The 23,348-nt window shown below is 36.4% G+C and overlaps 1 protein-coding gene across 1 annotated transcript; it reads left to right on the top strand.

The window, feature by feature from the left end:
• The first annotated feature begins 3,261 nt into the window (after positions 1-3,261).
• On the top strand, positions 3,262-18,645 carry LOC140154891 (general transcription factor IIF subunit 2-like). The gene is made up of 8 exons (XM_072177540.1): positions 3,262-3,454; positions 13,052-13,131; positions 13,879-14,030; positions 14,536-14,586; positions 15,162-15,240; positions 16,204-16,303; positions 17,457-17,600; positions 18,352-18,645. Exons 1-8 carry the CDS (start codon positions 3,395-3,397, stop codon positions 18,478-18,480), a joined length of 795 nt encoding a protein of 264 aa, XP_072033641.1. The 5' UTR covers positions 3,262-3,394; the 3' UTR covers positions 18,481-18,645.
• The last annotated feature ends 4,703 nt before the right edge of the window (positions 18,646-23,348 follow it).

The following is a 23,348-nucleotide window of genomic DNA, read 5'->3' on the forward strand; positions in this document are numbered from 1 at the left end:
TAAACACATACAGAAACAGATAGTAGAAATTCAAATGTACAATTTTGTGGTATCAGTCCAGGTTCCCATCCAGGTTATCCCAGTTCAGACACCTCTGGGAGATCATCGTGCATGTACAGCTTCTACATTATCTAGGAACATCATGCATGTTCATATTATGTACATAAAATATTAAAATATCTTCTATAATAAATTCAGGGAAAGTACTGTCCACAAAACTGTTTTAAAATCCCAAACATGTAATGATCCAGGAACATTATTAACCTGAGTTATTAACACACCATTATCTCAGGCAGATTTACCAGATTATGAAGCTGCAGTCTACAACTGAAGCTTGGTTTTCCAAGCTCACTCAGGTCAATTAAGAGTTGCCACATGCCAGATCTAGCATCATATTATGTCAGAGGATGGAGGCTGAAGACTCGGGCTGAAGACATCGATCGAACGAACCTGTGAAATACCCTTTTTTTAAAATTTCGCGGAGACAATGCTCAGAATACCCCCTTTTTTCGCGATTTCGCGGTCCGCGATTTCAGTCAACAAAATACCCCATTTCCGCGAAATTTAGAACACACATGGTTACCACTTTTTATGTTGACCTGGGGTACCGGGAATGCAAGGTGCAACACACTTGGCATCGGATCGAGTGAGATGGCGTACTCTTGTGAAGACCACAGCAGCGCTACACAGCGCCACCTGACACAGAGAGAGAGATATAAACCCGCCGTCATTGTTAACTTCAGTCAACATAATAATCATTAAAAAATTATTAAACATAAAGAAAAAATAGAGGTATATAATTGTTTTCTTTGTAGGCCCTAAATGCTATCTACAGATGATAGCAAGCAAAGCAAAAAACATGCAAAATAATAATGTTCCAAAAAACATTGCCTAACACGCGTTCTTGATGATGATTCAGTACGGCTATTGAGGATTCAGTGCGCAAAATCACGGGGCAAAACGGCTATAATTGGCTGCGCGCTTAGAAAAAAATAGCCAATAGAGAAATGTTAAAATGAAGAAGTTGACCAAAATTTAAAATGGCACTTATATAGTATAGATTAAAAGGAACATGGAGGTAAAAAAAATAAGAAACTAAACAAAAAAAACAAAACAAAAACAAAACAAAACAAAAAACAATGATGATTAGTACGCAAGAAATTACTTTTTATCTTAGGCCTATATAAACCCGCCGTCATTGTTAACTTCAGTAGATAGTCAAAATAATATTTATTAAAAAATCATTAAACATAAAGAATGAAAGTAGAGTTATTAACTATTTTCTTTGTAGGCTCTAAATGCTATCTACAGAAGATAGCAAGGAAAACAAAACACATGCAAAATAATATTGTTCCCAAAAACATTACCTATATAACACGCGTTCGTTCTAGATGATGATTCAGTACGGCAAAATGAGGATTAAACGGCTATAATTGGCTGCTCGCTTAGAAAAAAAAAGCCAATAGGCTGAATGCAATGCTACAAAGAAATGGTAAAATGAAGAAGTTGACCAAAATTAAAAATGGCACTTATATATAGTATAGATTATCAGGAACATGAAGGTAAAAAAATAAGAAATAAAACAAAAAAACAAAATAAAAACAAAATAAAAACAAAACAAAACAAAACAAAACAAAAAACAATGATGATTCAGTACACAAGAAATTACCTTTTATCTTAGACCTATATAAACCCGCCGTCATTGTTAACTTCAGTCAAAATAATAATCATTAAAAAATCATTAAACATAAAGAAAAAAATAGAGGTATATAATTATTGTCTTTGTAGGCCCTAAATGCTATCTACAGATGATAGCAAGCAAAGCAAAAAAACATGCAAAATAATAACGTTCCCCAAAACATTACCTAACACGCGTTCTAGATGATGATTCAGTACGGCAAAATATAAGGCGCAAAATCCCTGGGCAAAACGGCTATAATTGGCTGCTCGCTTAGAAAAAAATAGCCAATAGGCTGAATGCAAAGCTATAAAGAAATGTTAAAATGAAGAAGTTGACCAAAATTAAAAATGGCACTTATATATAGTATAGATTATCAGGAACATGAAGGTAAACAAATAAGAAACGAAACAAACAACAAAATAAAAACAAAATAAAAACAAAACAGAACAAAAACAATGATGATTCAGTACACAAGAAATTACCTTTTATCTATACTGAAAGAAATGTTAAAATGAAGAAGTTGACCAAAATTTAAAATGGCACTTATATAGTATAGATTAAAAGGAACATGAAGGTAAAAGAAATAAGAAACTAAACAAAAAAACAAAATAAAAACAAAACAAAAACAAAACAAAACAAAAACAATGATTAGTAGGCCCTACGCAAGAAATTAGGCCTATCTTTTATCTTAGGCCTATATAAACCCGCCGTCATTGTTAAACTTCAGTAGATAGTCAAAATAATAATTATTAAAAAATCATTAAACATAAAGAAAGAAAGTAGAGTTATTAACTATGTTCTTTGTAGGCTCTAAATGCTATCTACAGAAGATAGCAAGGAAAGCAAAAAACATGCAAAATAATAATGTTCCCAAAAACATTACCTAACACGCGTTCTAGATGATGATTCAGTACGGCAAATCTGAGGATTCTGTACGCAAAATCCCAGGGCAAAACGGCTATAATTGGCAGCGCGCTTAGAAAAAAAATAGCCAATAGGCCGAATGCAAAGCTATAAAGAAATGTTAAAATGAAGAAGTTGACCAAAATTAAAAATGGCACTTATATATAGTATAGATTATCAGGAACATGAAGGTAAAAAAATAAGAAACAAAACAAAAAACAAAATAAAAACAAAATAAAAACAAAACAAAACAAAATTGAAAAGGAGTTAAATGAAGGACAACTCGAAAAATGTGTTGTCCTTCATTTAACTCCTTGAACGAGTTGAAATTCACTCTTTTAGAGTGGTTTTCACTCTATTTTGAGTGGTTTTAAAGTTTAAAAACACAGTTCACTCTTTTTTGAGTGGTCTTATCAAGTGAATCACTCTTAGTTTGGGGAGTGAGTTTTTCAGTCACTCTTTTACATTTGCCACTGCTATAAAGAAATGTTAAAATGAAGAAGCTCGCAAAAATTTAAAATGGCACAGTTGACCATACCTCGCATTGGGATTGTGGGATTGTGTGCAAATATCATATCTGGTGTTTTCATCCTTATAATTAACTTAAAACATTGAGACTTCCAGGCAATAATTTATTGCACTGCCACTGGCATGACTGGTGCACCTCCACTAGCAGGAAATTAATCTACCATTGATAAACAATGAAAACAGCAGCGATACATTATTAAATTTAGTTTTAGTTTTATGTCATCAAAACAAGCTTATTTCAAATTCATTGAATAAATTGAAGTTTCCGATATTCGCAAGAAAATGAGTGAGAAAACAGAACTGGATTTAAGTGGAGCCAATCGTAATATGTGGCTTGTAAAGGTAAGCTTAATCATCGTTAGTGCTGGGTCATTTTTGGGTGCAAAATTTGGAAGGTTTGCATGTTTGTGACATCATGATCATGGACATGTTGTGGTGATTTATATGCCCTTAAGGTTAGCCGAAAGGTTTTTCATGCGCTTGATTTCAGAGGGCGTAAGTTCATAACAGAAACAGCCATGCAGAAAATGAACAAGCGTGCATCGGAGGTAAGCCTACTTTAATAATTATAATAGAATATCGATCCACGGTCAAGACATGAAACTTGGCTCAGCTCGTGCCTGGAGCTCGTGATGCGGCCGGGGATGGGGGGGCAAGCTGTTTTCATGAGGATTTTATAAATTTTAAAATCGATTGGGGCACTTCCTCTGGCCTCTATGCCCGCCCCATGAAGATACGCCACCGTCTAGAAAATGTGTTGATATTAAATTTATAGAGCCTTGAATCTTTGATGAAATAAATAAATAACATCAACAACAACATCACAAAGCAATTATTTGTAAATTGAATTTGGGAATATTCAACAAGACAGACTTAGCAGGCCTACAAATTTCTGAATTATATAAAGTGAAAAACAATCAATCACTGCAGTCAGCGAATCAATCAAATATACAAAAACTATAAAAGAAAGGAGCAAGAAAGAATAAAGAAATAGTGAATAAAAAAGAAAGAAAGAAAGAAAGAAAGAAAAAAAAGAAATGAAAAAAGAAAAGGAGAAAGAAAAGAGGGAAGAACAGAAGTAAAAATGAGAAAAGAGGGAAGAAAAAGAAAATCGAAATTTCAGCCACACGGGGACTCGAACCCACAAAAATTAATCATTATAGATTCAAAGTCCAACGCTCTATCCGCTCGGCCACACATCAACTTACGCAATTCATTGTCCTCGAAGGGGATATATAATTATAATTTGACGCAATGACGTGATTACAATTGCGTCCGCAAAATGGCTCTTGGAATAAACACGCATGTCGGCGCTGAAATTTTGGACGAACCCGATGGAGAAAAACCTCGTTTTTTGCAAAACTAGCTTCAATTTGGAGTGAAAATCAAATGGAATAGCAATTGGCAGAATGTTGAGAAATAATGTAGGTATTCAGATGTCTAAATTAACGTCCCGTGATCAAGATATCGATAATTTCGCAAACCAGCTTTTTCTCAAGCAAATTCTCCAAAATTTTCCCCCAAAACGGGCTTTTAAAATTTAATCGGTACTGTATTTGGTTCTTCCCCATGGCAACATTATTTCTTTGATCGATTTGTAGTACAATCTGAAAAAGAAGAAAACAATCACTCGGCGTGGTTTTATACGAGGCGCGCACATTTGAAAAAAACGTCATGGAACATGTTTTTGATCTTGTGAACATGGTGCGTAAAAATGCTTTAAACGAAGGATTTTCAAACTTATTCTAAAAATTTGTATATAACACACACAAAATGTACATCCAATGCACCAACATTTCACTCGCTGCGATATTTGATTACTGAGAAAACTCTGTTTTAGAGAACAACTTTATACGTCTTTTATACGTTTTTATCGTTTCTTAGTGTAACCTTAAAGGGGCATTTCGTGATCCACAGCCTCATCCCCCACTTTTCCCAAAAAAGTTGAGATTTTTACACCACTGGATACCTCTGGCTACAAAATGTTTATGTACCAAATATTTCTTGCAGATTAATTCGTTTAGCAAAAATATCGCCAAATTTGAATTTACAACACATTGTCTATGGAGCAGTGTAATACACATAATCATGCATAACTGCATAACGCAAAATCGGAATCAACTGAAATTTTGGAAATAAGTGTTTTTCGTGGATATGTACTGAAAAATGTCATAACAAGAGGATGCTAGGATCACGAAATCCTCCTTTAAAGGCTTAATGTACGATTTCCTTCAAATTTTAAATTTGTCATTATATACTCAAAATGTTGAAATAATACTAGTAATAATTATCGGGAATGGTTTCTGTCCATTTTGAGCTGAAATAACGAGGTAACGTGAAAGAAACACTGCTTGTTATTTTGGCCATTTAACACACAGTTCTATGGGCGGACATAAAGTCATAATTTCTTGAATTATGACTTTATGTCGAACTTTGCTCTGTTTACCTACAAACACAACAAATTTGGCTGATTCCATTTAGGTGCAAGTTGTGAGTGACATGTGTAAACATTACAAATATGCCAAAAAATCAGGTTTGAAAAAAATTAACCAAATTCATATTATAAGATCGTACATTATGACTTTAAATCCCTTTTAGAAAATTTGTACAAGTAGCTCTAGCGTAATATTATCTTGAATTAGGTCAGAAGATAAGATTCTACAGGATTTTTAGCTGCGGGTAGCAGCTCTATAAGTCACCATGTCTCTCCGTTAGTCCGTTTAGTCCGTCCGTCCGTTAGTCTGTCAGTCCGTTAGTCCGTCCGTCCGTCCGTTAGTAACAAACGCTAAAAAATGCTGTTACGTCAACATCGTTTGTCGCATGGCTATGGTACTTGGTGAGGGGGAGTGCCTATACCGGCCCCATACTGGAAAAGAGTTTCGTCCCGAAATATGCTAATTAGGTCATTAAAGGGGCATTACACGATTTCCAACAATTTAGTAACAAACGCTAAAAAATGCTGTTACGTCAACATCGCTTTGTCGCATGGCTATGGTACTTGGTGAAGGGAGGGCCTATACCGCCCCATACTGGAAAAGAGTTTTGTCCCGAAATATGCTAATTAGGTCATTAAAGGGGCATTACACAATTTTCAACAATTTTCTGCATTTTTGAAATTTAGATTTTTTGGATGCAAATACTCTTCTGGCATTATTTGCATCAACATCGTTTGTCGCATGGCTATGGTACTTGGTGAGGGAGAGGGCCTATAGGGCAATTAAGGGAAATTTGGGAAAAGTGGGGAAATTGAGGGGAATGGGGAAAATTAAGGGTAATTTTGGGGAAATTAAGGGAAATTCAGGTGAATTAATTGAAATTGTGGGCAATTAAGGGAAATTGAGGGGAATTGGGGAAAATTGAGGGGAATGAAGGGAAATTTGGGAAAATTGAAGAGAATTAAGGGAAATGCAGGTGAATTAAGGAAATTGACAAGAATTAAGGGAAATTTTGGGAAATTGAGGGGAATGGGGGAAATTAAGGGCAATTTGAATTTGAATTAATTGAAATTGTGGGCAATTAAGAAATCGGTTTCCGAACACTTGCGATGTCAAGACGCTTTTTTCCGAATCGTTTGGACATCAAAAGTGTCCAAATCGGTTTCCTAACACTGCGATGTCAAGATGCTTTTTCCGAAAATAGTTTGGACATCAAAAGTGTCCAAATCGGTTTCGAACACTTTCGATGTCAAGGCGCTTTTTCCCTGAAAATCGTTTGGACATCAAATGTGTCCGAAATTGGTTTCCGAACACTTTTGATGTAAAGACGCTTTTTCCCGAAAATCGTTTGGACATCAAAAGTGTCCGAATTCGGTTTCCGAACACTTTCGATGTCAAGACGCTTTTCCCGAAAATTGTTTGGAAATCAAAAGTGTCCGAAATCGGTTTCAACACTTTTGATGTCAAGACGCTTTTTTCCCGAAAATCGTTTGGACATCAAAAGTGTCCGAAATTGGTTACCGAACACAATTTTGATTTTTTTTTGGTGTGGATGGAAATACCCTTTCTGGCATTATTTTAAGATGAGCGCCCTCAAAGGTTAAGCTCACAGAGGGGTTACAGGTCAAAATAGGGGTCAAACTTAAACCTGCTTCAAAGACACCATAACTGCAAAATTGAATTCCTTGTCCCGCAGCGACCGCTACGGTTACCGACGGTCCTTGTTTTATGGGTAGACAATTGTTATGCCCAGCGAGGTCACGTGCCCTGAACTCCAAGTAACTTTCGTAAGCGACAGACAAATTGCAGGAAAGCGTGCCAATTTAAGCTTCCTGTAAATATCTATTGCACATAACATACGAAGTCACAAACTTACAAACTTCAATATGCACTTCAAATAAAGCAGACCATCTGTTATTTATTACCGATCCTGCAGAATAACTTACATAATCGTCCATTTTATGGAATCCCCAGGGCTGGAAAAAATGCAATGTTTCCCGGGAACATCATCAAAATTTCCCTCCAAGTTTGCAAAATTTCCCTCCAGTATTGAAAATGTTCCCATTATTTCTTATGTATTTCTTTGTTTAGAAGACACAAATTTCCCTCCAAATAGCAAAATTTCCTGGGAAAGTGGATCCCAAGTTCCCCACTTTTTCCAGGCATGGGAATCCCGTTGCTCAGAATTGCAAATTCCATTTTTATCTGTCAAATGCGCTGTGGATGTGCTCAGAGATTTTATGATGTGCTTCACTAAATCACAGGTGTGAAACTGACTTAATACCACTCGATCGCTTTCTCAGGCAAGCGAAGCCTCCACCTCGTGGCGCTGGGGCATGACGTCATCATGGACTGTGCAAAATTTCTGACGGCCGGGCGCCATATAACCCGTTTTGTGATTGGTTGCAAAAACAATTTATTGCAATCGTAAGCCAATCAATGAACGCGACGGCCTTAATTAATGTGACCTCCATGTGACCCGCCAGTAAAGTACGTCTAACCTGATTGGTTTACAAAACTACTTTGATAATTGCTAAGCCAGTCAACGTGCTCGATGTTTAACAACCTCGTAGAGGTTTTCGCGAGGCGAATTCACGTGGTGATCCAGCGATCGAGTATAAATTCAGCGTGACAACTGCACTTGCAGGTGCAATATAACAATACATGGACACAATCAGTGACATTTACACAATGAAATAATGAATTATTTATGACATGCATGGGCTGGATTTTACGATCGAGGTAAGGTTTTCGGCCTGTCCCTGCGTGAATATCCTTAGTTTTCAGAATCAAAGATACTTGCGATGACCAGTTTTTGCGGACACTTTGATAACAGGTAACTTTTATAGGTCATAGGGTAGAAACGATAGTTGTACAATTGTACAAATTATACATTTTGTTATAGGCCTAAAATGTTTACAAAAAATATATTGGTCCACACGTTGTGCATGTATTCAGTTGTTTGATGTATATAATATATGTGTATGCAGTATGGTCATTATGATACGGCATGAGTTGAGACGTCAGAGCAGGTCAAAGTACTATTTTAGCCTACGTCCCGTATCCTACTATTGCTCAAACAAGGAAACCTCTTCACGAATTCAATCACCTTGCGATCCTACATAGCTCTACATCACCAGCTGAAATAAACATCTACATTGTAAGTTTCCAAAAACAACTTCAATGTCATTCCTCAAAACAACATGTAACTTCATTAATAAAAAATTAAAATCCTACTCAGGGTCAGAAATTCGGCGAGAATCCACTCTCGCAAAGATTCTCGTAAATTGCAAGAATCTAAAAGGATTCTCGTAAATATTTAAATTTATCATACAAAGTTATATGGCGAGAATCCATGGATTCTTGCAAAATTCTGCTGGGTGAATACAAAAGGATTTCTGACCCTGCTACTATTACAGGAAATCACTTTACATGTACCTATGCACCATCCCCCAATGGAATGCGCTCCCCCCGGACGTTAAGACAGCAGCTACTGTGCAGAGCTTCAAAACCAAGCTGCAAGGCGCCACCAGCCCCAGAAATTAGCAATGCATGGTGCGGAACCTGCACGCCAACGGGACTGCTCTATAATCCGGCGCTTCTATAATCCGAAGGTTCTTTAGTCCGAAGGTTCGCTAGTCCGAACATGTGTTCATATAATTAAAAAAAGGTTCTTTATTCCGATGGTTCTTTATTTCGAAGGTTCTATAGTCCGAATTTTAAATAAAGGGTCCCTAATCCAAATATTAAAAGAGGTTCTTTAATCCGAATTTTAAAAACAGGTCTCTAGTCCGAATATGAAAATAGGCTCTATAGTCCGAATTTAAAAAAGGATTCTATAGTCCGAAATTGCAAAAGGGTTCTATAGTCCGAAACGGATACCGTGTTCTTTAGTCCGAATCAGTGAAAAGGCTCTATATTCCGAATTTTTTATATAACATTAACATTTACTGTGCCCAATAGCTAGATAATAGCAGAGTTTATGGTAAACGGGATGATGCTACTTTTAGACCCCCCCTCCCCGTCAGCAAAAACAAATCCTGCGTGACGCGCCTGATATCCCCAACTTAGCCTACTCTAAACAAAGATCCTAAAAATACGATATTTGCACCAAAAATGTTGACATATCAGAAATGAAAAGAAAAATAATGAATGGAACGAAAATATAAAAAAAAACCTGAAGAAGTGCAAAAAAAAAAAACACACACACACAAACAGAACAAAAGAAGGAAAGACACAATGAAAGAAAATAAACAACTGAATAAAGACTAAAGGAAGTCCAAAGAACCAATGAATACAAAGATAATGAACAATATAAATGAACATTACAGGAAGATAAGAATGAAGAAAATACCACCAGAATGAAGATAAACGTCAATTTATGCTACGTAAAATATCCAGAAAAAGCAACCATGTTGAACTTCAGTGGATTTGTATTTAACAATTGATGATTTGACACTGAAACAAATGATGAAAATAAAATTCGACTATAGAACCTGTTTACCAATTCGGACTAAAGAACACGGTATCCGTTTCGGACTATAGAACCGTTTTGCAATTTCGGACTATAGAACCTTTTTTTTAAATTCGGACTATAGAGCCTATTTCCATATTCGGACAATAGAACCCTTTTTTAAATTCGGACTATAGAGCCTATTTTCATATTCGGACTAAAGAACCGTTTTTAAAATTCGGACTATAGAACCTTCGGAATAAAGAACCGTCGGAATAAAGAACCGTCGGACTATAGAGCTTCCACCACGTCAACAGGGGCTTCCGGGGCGTAGACACTGGTGCGTGAGAATCGCTTTTCTGCAAAAGCAATCAAATATGAAAAACTGGGAATTTCCAAAGATCCAAACAAAGATATATTATTGTATGATTGAATTTGTTATTGATCAACTTGATTGCATGAGAGGTGATTCCCAAAATGTCATTACACACCAACTCTTGCAAGGGGATTCCCATCTCTCTTCTCTCTCATGAAATAGCTTTAAATTGTAATCAAAACTAAATTATCCGGGGCACATCACACTACAATAATTATTAAAATATCTCATTTTCGATCATCCAAGGTGACTTGGTACACACATATGTGACCATCCTCCACAACTGAGCCCGGATGTCGCCAGTGCCACTATTGAGATATGCTCCATTGAACTTAACAATAAACAATAGGAAACAAAGGATTTATTGACTGTTTTATTGATTTTTCACTACTTAACGCGGCTGTGTACTCTAGCCATTGTTTCTTTCTCAAAATTGAGTTTTTTTGATATGTCTGTACCTTGTTATGTTTTTTCTCAATTCAAGGAATGAAAATCCAGATTTGTAAACTCCAACTGCAATATTTTAAGGATTTTATTTCACTATTCCACTCGTGTTTGAAATTGAAAAGGAAAGAAAATCTTTGTTGTACCAGCAAGGTACACGCAAGCGCAACAACTCATCGCGTTGCGTGTCGCGCAATTTGTTAACGCACAAATCGCGACGCTTATCTGCATCTTGGCGCATCTTATGGAAACACCACGGAAGCACTGATTTCACAAAAACCTAGTGGTCAAATGGCTCCGTTTTAGCTGATAAAATGTGGGTTTTTCAAGTTCTTTCCCCGATTTAAATATCAAGTTATGAATGGATTTCGCTCAAACTTCTCAAGGGGCTGTGGATTTACCCGATGTTCACGTAATATAAGTTACAAAAGCGAAAACTGTCGCATTCTCCTGTGAGATTCGATGAAAGTGCAAAATGTGACCACTTTAAACTTCAATGGCCATTATTTCAGTGTTCATTTTCTCGGTAAAATGACGATTTAGGTACACGATAACTCAATAAATACAGCATCTATAGGTAAGCAAATATGATCATCCTAAAAAGCATGATCGACTCAAGAAACGGTTTTCTCATTTTTTTATATTTTGGTCTATTTCCGATTTTGGGCATCATTTTGTGCAAATAGACGTTTTGAATTTTAAAAAGTTCATTTTGATGCCTTATATGGTCAATATCTAAAAAAATAAGACCAATATAAAAAAAAAATAAAAAAACGTTTTTGGAATGGAGCCTCAAGATTGAGCTAAAAACAAAATAAAATATTTTGGAAAGAGTGTTTTTTTGTTATGATGTACCAACAAAATATAGCCAAAAACTCACTTTTTTGTGTTTTTCTTCAAAATTGTTGTTTTTACCACAAATCTGTATTTATATTAAGATTTATTGATGTCTTGCCTTCATAAAAATGTATACTTTTATATGTTTTATGCGAATAAATACAAAGTTATTGCACTTTTACTACATGCATGTCTGAGAGTACACAGCCACCTTAAAGAAGTATTTCGTGATCCTAGCATCGTCTATTTATGTCATTTTTCATTAGATATCCACGAAAAAAACCTATTCCCAAAATTTCAGTTGATTCCGATTTTGCGTTCGCGAGTTATGCATGATTATGTGCTCCATAGACAATGCGTTGTAATTTCGTTCTGGTTCACGATATCTTTGCTAAACAAATTAATCTGCGTGAAATATTTTGTACATAAACATTATGTAGCCAGAGGTTTCCAGTGATACAAAAATCTCAACTTTTTTTGAGAAAAGTGGGGGGATGAGGCTGTGGATCACGAAATGCCCTTCTAAATGTCAAGTACAATAGACATGATATACATCATTTTAAAGCTAATTTCAAGCAGAATATTTTGGTTGAATATCTCAAAAATGATGATTGGCGACTTCAGGGCTCAGTTGTGCTGGATGGTCACATATATGATGGCACTTGTAACTTTAGAGTTTTAGACATGAGGAACAGAGACACAAAAATCATAGGTTTTTTGCAAACTGTTATTTGTTACTTCCTCCTGTATGATGTTCCTTAGGTTAATAATTGTTATATGATACCTAAATAGATCCTTGTCATTTGATTGGTGGATTGTGTGTCACATGATATTGAATATTTGTCCCTAATTGTTTTTCACCATGATATCTTTCACAGGTTCCAAAGTACATTTCTCAGAATATGAAAAACTGGGAATTTCCAAAGATCCAAATATAGATACATTGTATGATTGAATTTGTTATTGATCAACTTGATTGCATGAGAGGTGATTCCCAAAATGTCATTACACACCAACTCTTGCAAGGGGATTCCCATCTCTCTTCTCTCTCATGAAATAGCTTTAAATTGTAATCAAAACTAAATTATCCGGGGCACATCACACTACAATAATTATCAAAATATCTCATTTTCGATCATCCAAGGTGACTTGGTACACACATATATGATGGCACCTGTAACTTTAGAGTTTTAGACATGAGGAACAGAGACACAAAAATCATAGGTTTTTGCAAACTATTATTTGTTACTTCCTCATGTATGACGTTCCGTAGGTTAATAATTGTTATTTGATACCTAAATAGATCCTTGTCATTTGATTGGTGGATTGTGTGTCACATGATATTGAATATTTGTCCCTAATATTATTGTTTTTCACCATGATATCTTTCACAGGTTCCAAAGTACATTTCTCAGAGATGGGAGAAAGCTGACAACACCTCAGATGGGGTTATAGGGTCTTTAAGAATAGGACAGTAAGTATGCTCTGTGGAAATTGAAAGACATGTACATTTGTTTACTGCAGAAAGTATTTTTAAGGGGCAGAATGTTTACATATTAATTGAATTTGATACATTCAATCTCATAGTGTGATCTAGGTACCGTACATCACTTACAGGTGTCAGTTTGTGTCTGTCAGGTTCTATCCAGCACATACTCTCAAAAATTAATCACAGAATCTCAAAGTTACAGATAGACTCTGCAAGTTGAACTCTGTCTTCAATGATAGTCAGTTATTTGTTGGTCATTTGATGGCTATCATAAGAAGACTGAGTTTGAATCATACATTTTTGGTGTAGTAGTTTCAGACAGTAGAGCGGATTACAGGTAAATGTTTGCAAAATTATGCAGTTAAACATGTTTAAACAGGTTGGAACAGCAATGATATTCCAATCTTTCATTTGGAGTTAGAGAACTAAAGTATTATTTGAGACCCAGCCATGTCTGATCTCTACTGCCTGATATAACACAGGAGAGAGCATTATTATAAGGTGATGGTCCACACAAAAATAATGCTACCTCCCAGGTGATATCTCATAACAATACCTTTATTTCTCATAACCGTTTTGATCAAGTTTTATACAAGGTGCATGAAATTGGAAAATCTTCCAATAAATCTCTGTGAATTACCCTTTGAAAGATACAGCCCTTTACCAGCATTCATTTTATGAAATACGTAAGTTAGCAATCATTTTTCTTTTCAATTGTCTGTTTATTTGCAGGAAATTGGGTAAACCAGAGATATCTTTCAACATGAACTCAAAACTCGCCAAACTTAAAGACAAAGCTGATGATCCTGAGCTTACTGTTGAACACAAGTTTCAAGTACTTAGTGCAATGGATAGGGTTTTAACTGTTTACACAGAGGCAACAGGTGAGATAATAGTAGTATTTGTTGGAATCAATTTGACAGAATTTGGCCAGATCACTACTTGTTTAGGAGCAAAAAAGTTGACTTTCAGGTGAAACATTTACTGCACAATGTGGCCAAATGCATGATGTCTTGTCTTTTGTTGTTTCGTAGTCTGAAATTCTTAGGATGGGCATCACTCAAAACGGGGTTTACTGTGTGGAAGGTTGCTCAGTTTAGATTTAGACGAGATTGCAGGCTGCCTGTAAATGAGTTAAGATTGGGATGGATTTAATGTCATTGTGGTTTGGTAGCCTGCTCATACAATGTATGAATGTGTTTCAGAATAAGGTATAATTTGCTGACTTGGTTTGGAACTTGGGGCACATTCTTTGTTGGCTGAAGAGGTCAAGGAGGGTTATTCAGGCTGCAGGGAGCCTGTGTTAGTATAATACAATACCTCATACTGTCACTTTCAATGTACATGTAATAGATTATGTATATGGTATTGTTTGTTTCAATTTTCCAGACAATCCTGATGGTGCGTCAGAGAGTACATCAAAGAGTAAAAAGAAATCAGGTATGTTTTGTAGTGAATTTGCTATTAATATTTTATTATGAGATTGACAAATTTTGAGATTGAAACGTTAAATCTTAGTCAAACAACCATACTGTGTTTGATCTACATGTAATTAACACCTGTCCGCCAATAAGTACCTCTTACAGAATTTAAATGTCTGCTTCAGTGCATTGAATATGTTGCTTGATTCTAATCCTGAATTAGTCTTCCTAGGCACCATAGGCACACATATTTAATACCAATTAATCAACTACTAAAAAGTTCTGCGGCCCTAAATTCCAATCACAAACTTCATGCATGCAATGTCATCAGTGAATCTGTGCAGTGCTAATCAGAGAACTTCAGCTAAAAAGTGTAGTGCATATTCTGTGTGAACATGTAATGGGGCTTTCATTAGGTGATTTGAATCTTGATGGCATGTCAGTCACTGAACAAGACTCATAACATAGCATATAACCCAGGTGTGATTGGCCTCTTTTATTCACACACTGGTAAATGCCAAGTTACTCTGGTATTCATGAGTTGAATGAGTTGTTATTACCAATTGAGTTATTTTAACTTATTTTTCTGATTAGATGTAGCAATAGAAGGCAAAGTAATCCAGAGGATGGAGTGTAGACCTGTAGGAGGAGACCATTATATGAAGATGAAAAGGTGGGTACAAACAATTCAATTAGGAGTTGGTTTCATTTCCAAATGGTAAATATCCCGAAAGGCCATTTCCTCAAAATTCCGAATAATTATCTATCATTTAAAACAACACCCAGAACATATTTCATGACACTTGAGGTAACTTGTGAAATTTTTTTGTCAAATTTTGCAAACTTCAATGTCATGATTGCTGAATTCAACACCCTTAAACGAGGATAACTGGTTTTCTCCGTATTTTCAAGCTGCCATCTGAATATTTTTGAGTTGAGCAACATATGTGTCAGTGCAGAAATTTGGCAAAATCTTCTTGAGAGGTTGCGATTTCTTATGCCAATTCATTATATTGTATATACATATGCTATGTTAATCTGTTGGAAACCAGTCACAGCAGAGTGATTGGAATTGATTTATCATTTACCTGCCTTAAAAATTGCAACCTCTCAAATGTGTTACTGTGTAGATGCTGCACAAAATTGCTTAGATGTGTCACATGGATTTATAATGAAGTGTGAAAATTCACTTAATTGAATTTATCTTTTATGTGGAGGTACATAAAGCTTACATGAGATACATGAACAAACTTTATGGAGCCCCAACTGTAAATACCATAGAATTCCATCTACCAACATATATGCCTCTAAATGAGTTTTTTTTACGAAAAGAAAACACCCTCCACAAAACAACATAGATTGGTCTTATAATAATACATATTTGTACAGCTGCCTGTATCAGTAATATAGTTGTTCAAACGCTAAATAATGTTTTGTGGAGGGTGTCTGCTTTTTGTCTCTATCATCAAAACCCCCTCATTTGGAGGCATTTATGCTAGTAGATGGAATTCTAAGTTATGAGAGGCACATCTGTTTCTCAGCAGCTGAAGCAGAGTCGGAGCCCCAAGATCACATCTGTGTATGCATGTTTACTCTACTTTGCATCTCATTATTTGAGTATTATTTCTTTTTACAGGTTACAAATCCAACAGGCCCAGAAACCAGTTAGAATAACTCAGCAATTAAATTCACATGTAGTGAAAACATTCAAACCTGTCAGGGATCATCAAATGAATGTAAGTACACCTCTCCTGTTTACATGTTGTCGGCCCTTGAAAGAGACAAAAAGAGGCAACTCTGGATTATTTACTTTAGGCTTATGAAAGTTGATGTTGAGTTTTCCTTCACATATTTTTTTGCCGATTGATGAGGTAACTCTTTCATTATTCAATAGGCCTATAATTTTGAACATTCATTATATAACAGGCTTTTAATCAAAGGAAAGAAAATGTCAGGTCAATATACTAACTATAGCTTATTTAGTATATGACCTGTATGCAGGAGGTATTTGATTGCACAAGAGGGCAGGCTATCAAAAGTAGAAAAAAAGACTGAAATATTACAAATATTACAAGTTTTCAATAAAATGGTAAAAGAATGAATTATTTTTTCAAAATGGCTTCCTGATGCGGCATAAAATTGTGACATGTGTGGGCGGTGGGAAAGTCTCAATCAACTTTCAATATACTCAATAATTAAAGATGTCCTTCAGAATGAATAACTTGACTTACTTGAAGTTCCCTATCATTCCTGAGAGAGCACCGCCTCCATTCCTGTATGTTGTTAGCTACCTGTTCTGCTTCATATAGTGGGAGCTGGGCTGGATACTGATCTTGGTCTTTTCAGCTTGGATTGCTCCTTCTCTTAGGATTGTTAAAATACTGATGGTAAACTTGTTTGTGAAATCTATTGTGTCATTCTTATGACATAGACATACCACTTAAGACGACATTTAGTCACAGTGCCTGATCTCGTTGTGGTGACTGTAAAAAGTATGTTTCCGATCTCAATATTTCTCAACTTATCTATAAGTGATACATCCAGTATGGAGGAGTGAAGGTACCTCATTTCCGATTCTTTTTTGTATTGTAGATTTTGTGAGGGTCTGGTACTCTGCTGCTTATGTTAGAATTGGTAGAATATGGGACTTATAGATCCTGACCTTTAACAGTTGTGTTTTTACCAGATTATACTCTTTTGTACTCCAAAAGCCCATGCTGCTTGTGTAACATTGTCTTCTACAGATTGGACATTCCTCCCAAAGAATACAAACTCTTGTACTTTCTCTCAACTGGTGACAAGCTTGACAATATGTATAGGTATTTGGAAAAAAAAAAAAAGAAATGTAACAATTTCTAAATTATTTCTATTTAATTATTGTTTTACCAGATTGAATTCAACAGAATGAAGAAAGAACAGGGTAAGAAGGCACGCATGGACGCGGACAAAGTGAAAGACTTGTTATTTAATGCATTTGAGCGGCATCAGTATTATACCTTCAAAGACTTAGTAGGAATCACACAACAACCTAGTGTAAGTACTCTACATGTTTATTTTATTTTTGATACCAATGTTGCATTAAAACCTCTTGATATCCAAAAGGAGAACCAAGATGGCTTGGAGGCTCACAAGGAGCAGTCATCAACGTTCTTGGTTGGTGACTGAAAAACTTTAGTGTTAAAGAGGTGTTGGACTTAACACCAGAATCTGCTGGTCTGAGACTCCACAGTTTTGTCCAAATTAACCTTTTGACCTTGTTTGTTGTTGATCACATATTTGTACCCAAAACGTGAAGCTGTCACAACGGCGTAGTAGGGCACAGGCGCCTACAGAAGTCCAAGTTAGATATTTTTATGGTATTCCCACAAAAAAGTGTCAATCACACCTGTCCCCCCTTAAAGCAGATAGTGCCTTGTAACTTTAGAGGGCACTCAGGTCTTTTTTAATTAATTATTTTCCAGTCTCCTATTATTTACATACTGGGTGATTCAGAGGTGCTACACAGTATGTTCATCATAGCCTGTCACCATTTATTTGCATATTTTGATACATTATGGAATAGTAACTCTCTTACAATGTATGTGTTGTATGGCACTGGTCAAGTGTGGTGCAAATAAATGGATAAAATGAAACTTTTATTATTATTTATTTGAATTACTTGCAAAACAACACAAAATAAATACAATGAATTATATAGCAAATGAGCGAAAATGTACAAACAATTCTGAAATTAATTTTTACTGAAATTTTCTTTCCTCTTTTTCCCACTTTGTTTTATCAACAGCCATATTTGAAAGAAATCTTGAGGGAGATAGGAACATACAATGTGAAAGCACCACACAAGTTTATGTGGGAGTTGAAACCTGAATACAGACATTATCAAGAGCCAAAGGATGAAGCAGGACCTTCATAACATTATGGCATGTGATCAGGACTCTGAAATGTAGACTAAACTTTGTTCATGTGATCATAAAGTGGATTCCTGAGAAGCTTCCTAATATCTTTGATCTTGAAGGTTGTCTTTTCTATTGAGTATGTTGCTGGATGCTGAACTTCAGGAGCAGATTCTTTTGTGTTATCACCCGGAATTATAATCTGGGTCATTCATAAACAAACAGATGCTGTCTTCGGAAGATCTAGTCTCCTACGCAGCCAGTTTGGTTACGCTCCACTCCACACAAACAGTCTGCCAATGACCACGTGATCGCTGTTTCTGATTAGCTAAGAGGCGACAATGCAAAGTCTATGAGAACCTGATCAGCAGCAATGCATCCGCCATCCGGGAACTTGAGTGCCCGTGGGTTGAACTCCTGGCTGAATAATCAGATACGTGAGCAGCATATGCTGGATGACGTCATGGGAAACGGCTAGCCAATCAAAAAGAACTCGTTCGTTGTCATTGGCACACTGTTTGTGTGGAGGGAGCGTAACCAAACTGGCTGCGTAGGAGACTACAGAAGATCTATTGCAAATGCATGTTCATGAATGTAATAAAAGACTCGCAGAAAGATTGCAAAACAAATTTAATGCATTTTTATTAAAATAAAAACTGTGATATAATACATATAGTCCTTTAAAAAGGAACTATGTGACATTTGTTTAAAGCCATGAAGTTTAAGAAAAATAGATTTCTTTTTATATGATAGAGTGGATTATTAAATGGGGGAACTCAAATGCAGTATGGGAGTGCTATCCAGACAGTCTCTATTTGTTGAGGTCATGTCAATTAAACAGGGTGTCAATAGGTGGCCTGCTAGCCAGATGCAGCCCACCAACCACCTGTGGTTGTGGAAATGCAAAGCTACCACTATTTTAGTACATTAATCAATCAGCTGTAAATGTGAACTTGGAACACGTTTTGAAGTATCAAAAACATTGAAATATAAGTACCAGTATTACCAGTTCACACAGCAGAATTATTTTGTCATAACTTTTTGCATTGTCAATTTTTATTGCAACTCAAAAAGTAGGCCTATTTTAGGAAAATTATTTTTTCTGGCACACAAGTTTATTCTTTAAGTTTAACAATCCTTGAAAACTAAACCATCTACATATGAATGTAGAAGCAAGGATGTAATATAGTGGGTTTTGGCAGAAAATCCTTCAAATGTTGGAAAATAATCCTTAAAATCAGAATTTTTCCAATACTTCTGTACACGGAAGGAAGTCAAGATAAAAATGTTCATAAATTATGATCACATGACATGCAAGACCTGATAAGTTTTATTGCAGATTAAGTACAAGGTATAATGCAATTGCAAAGCTGAGAATCGATCTCAATTCTAGCAAAGGACACTAAACTATCTATTGTGTAGAGTTATAGAAACTTATTAGAATCAACTTTCTTTCATGCAAATCTTTTTATTCCAAAGATTAAGGTCTAGATTTATGCCGGAATTATTACCCTGGAGTACAGCATCAAACTGATGATTTGAGGTCCTTACAAAAAGGAACTATTTGCCACACAATTAAAACCAGTAAAGTTGAGAAAATAATAGATTTCTTTTTATATTATGGAGTGGGTTACCAAATGTGGAAACTCAACTTGAGTATGCACTTGCTATCCAGACAGTTTCTATGTATCATTAAAATAGTATTTCATAAATAAATGCCACATAAAAGAGATCACATTAGTTATAATTTTTATTCACTTGTGGGCCCAGGATTTTTTCGGGGGGGTGGAGGGGCATTGGGGGAATCAAATTTCAGGGGGGGGGGGGAATCGACAAATTGTGCAATAAAAGTGGAAATTTATGTAATTTGAAAATATTTGGGGAAATCCCCCCCTTGCACATCCCTCTCCCCCGATAGTGCCACCACTGAGCATAGCTGGATGGACCACTTAGCAATCCGTTATATGTATAGGATTCATAAATTTGACAGTTTCTCACAATTTTGTTGACAACCCAAATGCTCAGTAACTTAAAAAATATAGAAATTACAAAGCTTTTGCAGATTTGCCATTTTTCTGTTGACTATTCTTGACTGCTTTATTGATAGCTATAGTCTGATGAAAAATATTTTTAAAAGAAAGACTGCAAAACTTGAACTGACCCTAGGGAACTGAAATACAGTACGCCTACTTTTTTGATGATATGTTTTCACTTGATAAACATAAGTTTTCTGGAAAAGACCTTGTTTTTCACTTTTTTTTTTAAATAACTGATTTAAATCAACTTTTAAAAAATTTTTTAACATTTCTCTCTTAAATTGACTGCTTACTGCTTCACTTCATTCCTAATGCTTCTACAACTTTTGGATACAATTGAAATACCTCTATGATGTCATTTGGTCTATTCCTAAAAATTCATCTTCAAGGTGCACTGAACAGGTTTATTCCCAAGACTTTTCTTCTTTGAACCCGACAGGATTCTAGCTTCCACTGGTATCTTCTGACTTTATCATGTGGTATAGCAGTTCTTGGAAAAATCAAATTAAAAAAATCCAATTATAATCAAATAAGTCGTTTTTTGAAATCGCCAACCCTGTACTGTGCAATTGGCTTGCCATACAGAAGGGATTGAGTAATTAACCCGAGTCCAGTGGTCCCGATGTCACAACTAGGCAACATGACTCAAACGCGAAGATGGTGCATAAACTTGTGCACGAGCTTGAAAGAAAATTGAGTTTTCGTTAACATTGAGTTTTCGTTAACACACAGTGCTCCAGGAGCATTATAATTATTTATAAATGTTCCTAGTAGTAAATGGCAGTAGAGCATTCATGAGGGATACGCCCGGCCCCTCCCCCTCCATCTTTGACCTGTGGTGACTATTGTAACCACCCTCCCATCTTTGACCAACCCCTACACACGCTTTTACATTAGAGCCTATTCATTTTAACATTTGGTTGCTATTTTACACTCTCTGTGTCATTTTTAGCTATTTTTGGCCCACCTGGAAGGTAGAACAATAATAATAAGTTTTTAGCAATCTGAGAGGGGTCTTTGGCAAGCCAAGAGTGGGCTTTTGGCAAACCTGGACACCTGGGGTCACATTTGGTGGGTATAAAGTATGAGCCGATGGGGTACCCAGTGGCGTAACCTGTGGGACCCCCCGACAGCAAAAAACTGGGAAGAGCCAAAAATAGGGAAGGGGGAAAAGGGGAAGGAGAAAAAAGGAAAGAAAGGGAAGAAGAGAAAGGGAAGGGAGAAGAAGAAAAAGGAAAGAAGAGGGAGAGAAGGGAAGAAAATTAAGAAAAGGAAAGAAAAAGAGGGAAGGAGGAGGAAGGGAAGAATTTTAGTGCAGCTTCAAACATCTATATACTACTGTCATTGTGAAATTACCGGTAGTACTCTAAAACACTGATTTTTTAGCTTCTAATATGCCAAATAAACCCCACCCACCCCACCCAACCACTTCGTCGCGGCAAGCCGCTCGTGGCCACCGTAAATGCTTTTGATCAGAAATTCAGAAATGTTTTACCCCCGGAAGGTCTGGTCTGGTTACGCCCCTAAAAAAAGTAAAAGGGGGGTCTTTTCAAGCTGCGAACAGGCCCAGAAACCGCTGAGTTGCTTCGCCATGCCTGAAAAAATGAACCAGAAATGTGATGAATGAGCCCTTTAGGGAGCTGAAATGATCAAAATCAAGGGTCTTTCGGAGCTCTATTTTGGTCAAATTTAGTGGGTCATTTGAAGCTGCGAAATCCAGCGAAGAAAATTAAGAAAAGGAAAGAAAAAAGAGGGAAGGAGGAGGAAGGGAAGAATTTTAGTGCAGCTTCAAACATATCTATATACTACTGTCATTGTGAAATTACCGGTAGTACTCTAAAACACTGATTTTTTAGCTTCTAATATGCCAAATAAACCCCACCCAACCACTTAAATCATGACAAGCCGCTTTCGTGGCCACCGTAAATGCTTTTGATCAGAAATTCAGAAATTTTTGACCCCCCGGAAGGTCTGGTCTGGTTACGCCCTAAAAAAAAGTAAAAGGGGGTCTTTTCAACCCCTTTTCAAGCTGCTAACAGGCCCAGAAACCGCTGAGTTGCTTCGCCATGCCTGAAAAAATGAACCAGAAATGTGATGAATGAGCCCTTTAGGGAGCTGAAATGATCAAAATCAAGGGTCTTTCGGAGCTCTATTTTGGTCAAATTTAGTGGGTCATTTGAAGCTGCGAAATCCAGCGAAGAAAATTAAGAAAAGGAAAGAAAAAAGAGGGAAGGAGGAGGAAGGGAAGAATTTTAGTGCAGCTTCAAACATATCTATATACTACTGTCATTGTGAAATTACGGTAGTACTCTAAAACACTGATTTTTAGCTTCTAATATGCCAAATAAACCAGGAGCGGCCGGGGGCGCCCGGTCCCCTGGACCCCACCCAACCACTTCGTCGCGGCAAGCCGCTCGTGGCCACCGTAAATGCTTTTGATCAGAAATCGCTGAGTTGCTTCGCCATGCCTGAAAAAATGAACCAGAAATGTGAAAAAATGAACCAGAAATGTGATGAATGAGCCCTTTAGGGAGCTGAAATGATCAAAATCAAGGGTCTTTCGGAGCTCTATTTTGGTCAAATTTAGTGGGTCATTTGAAGCTGCGAAATCCAGCGAAGAAAATTAAGAAAAGGAAAGAAAAAGAGGAAGGAGGAGGAAGGGAAGAATTTTAGTGCAGCTTCAAACATATCTATATACTACTGTCATTGTGAAATTACCGGTAGTACTCTAAAACACTGATTTTTAGCTTCTAATATGCCAAATAAACCCCACCCAACCACTTCGTCGCGGCAAGCCGCTCGTGGCCACCGTAAATGCTTTTGATCAGAAATTCAGAAATGTTTACCCCCCA

This window comes from Amphiura filiformis, chromosome 6, assembly GCF_039555335.1.
Source record: "Amphiura filiformis chromosome 6, Afil_fr2py, whole genome shotgun sequence".
NCBI lineage: Eukaryota > Metazoa > Echinodermata > Ophiuroidea > Amphilepidida > Amphiuridae > Amphiura > Amphiura filiformis.

Coding starts and splice junctions, on each gene's coding strand:
- LOC140154891 (XM_072177540.1), top strand. CDS start 3,395: ATGAGTGAGAAAACAGAACTGGATTTAAGTGGAGCCAATCGTAATATG. Junction 14,031..14,535: donor TGTTTACACAGAGGCAACAG/GTGAGATAATAG, acceptor TCAATTTTCCAG/ACAATCCTGATGGTGCGTCA. Junction 14,587..15,161: donor AAAGAGTAAAAAGAAATCAG/GTATGTTTTGTA, acceptor TTTTCTGATTAG/ATGTAGCAATAGAAGGCAAA.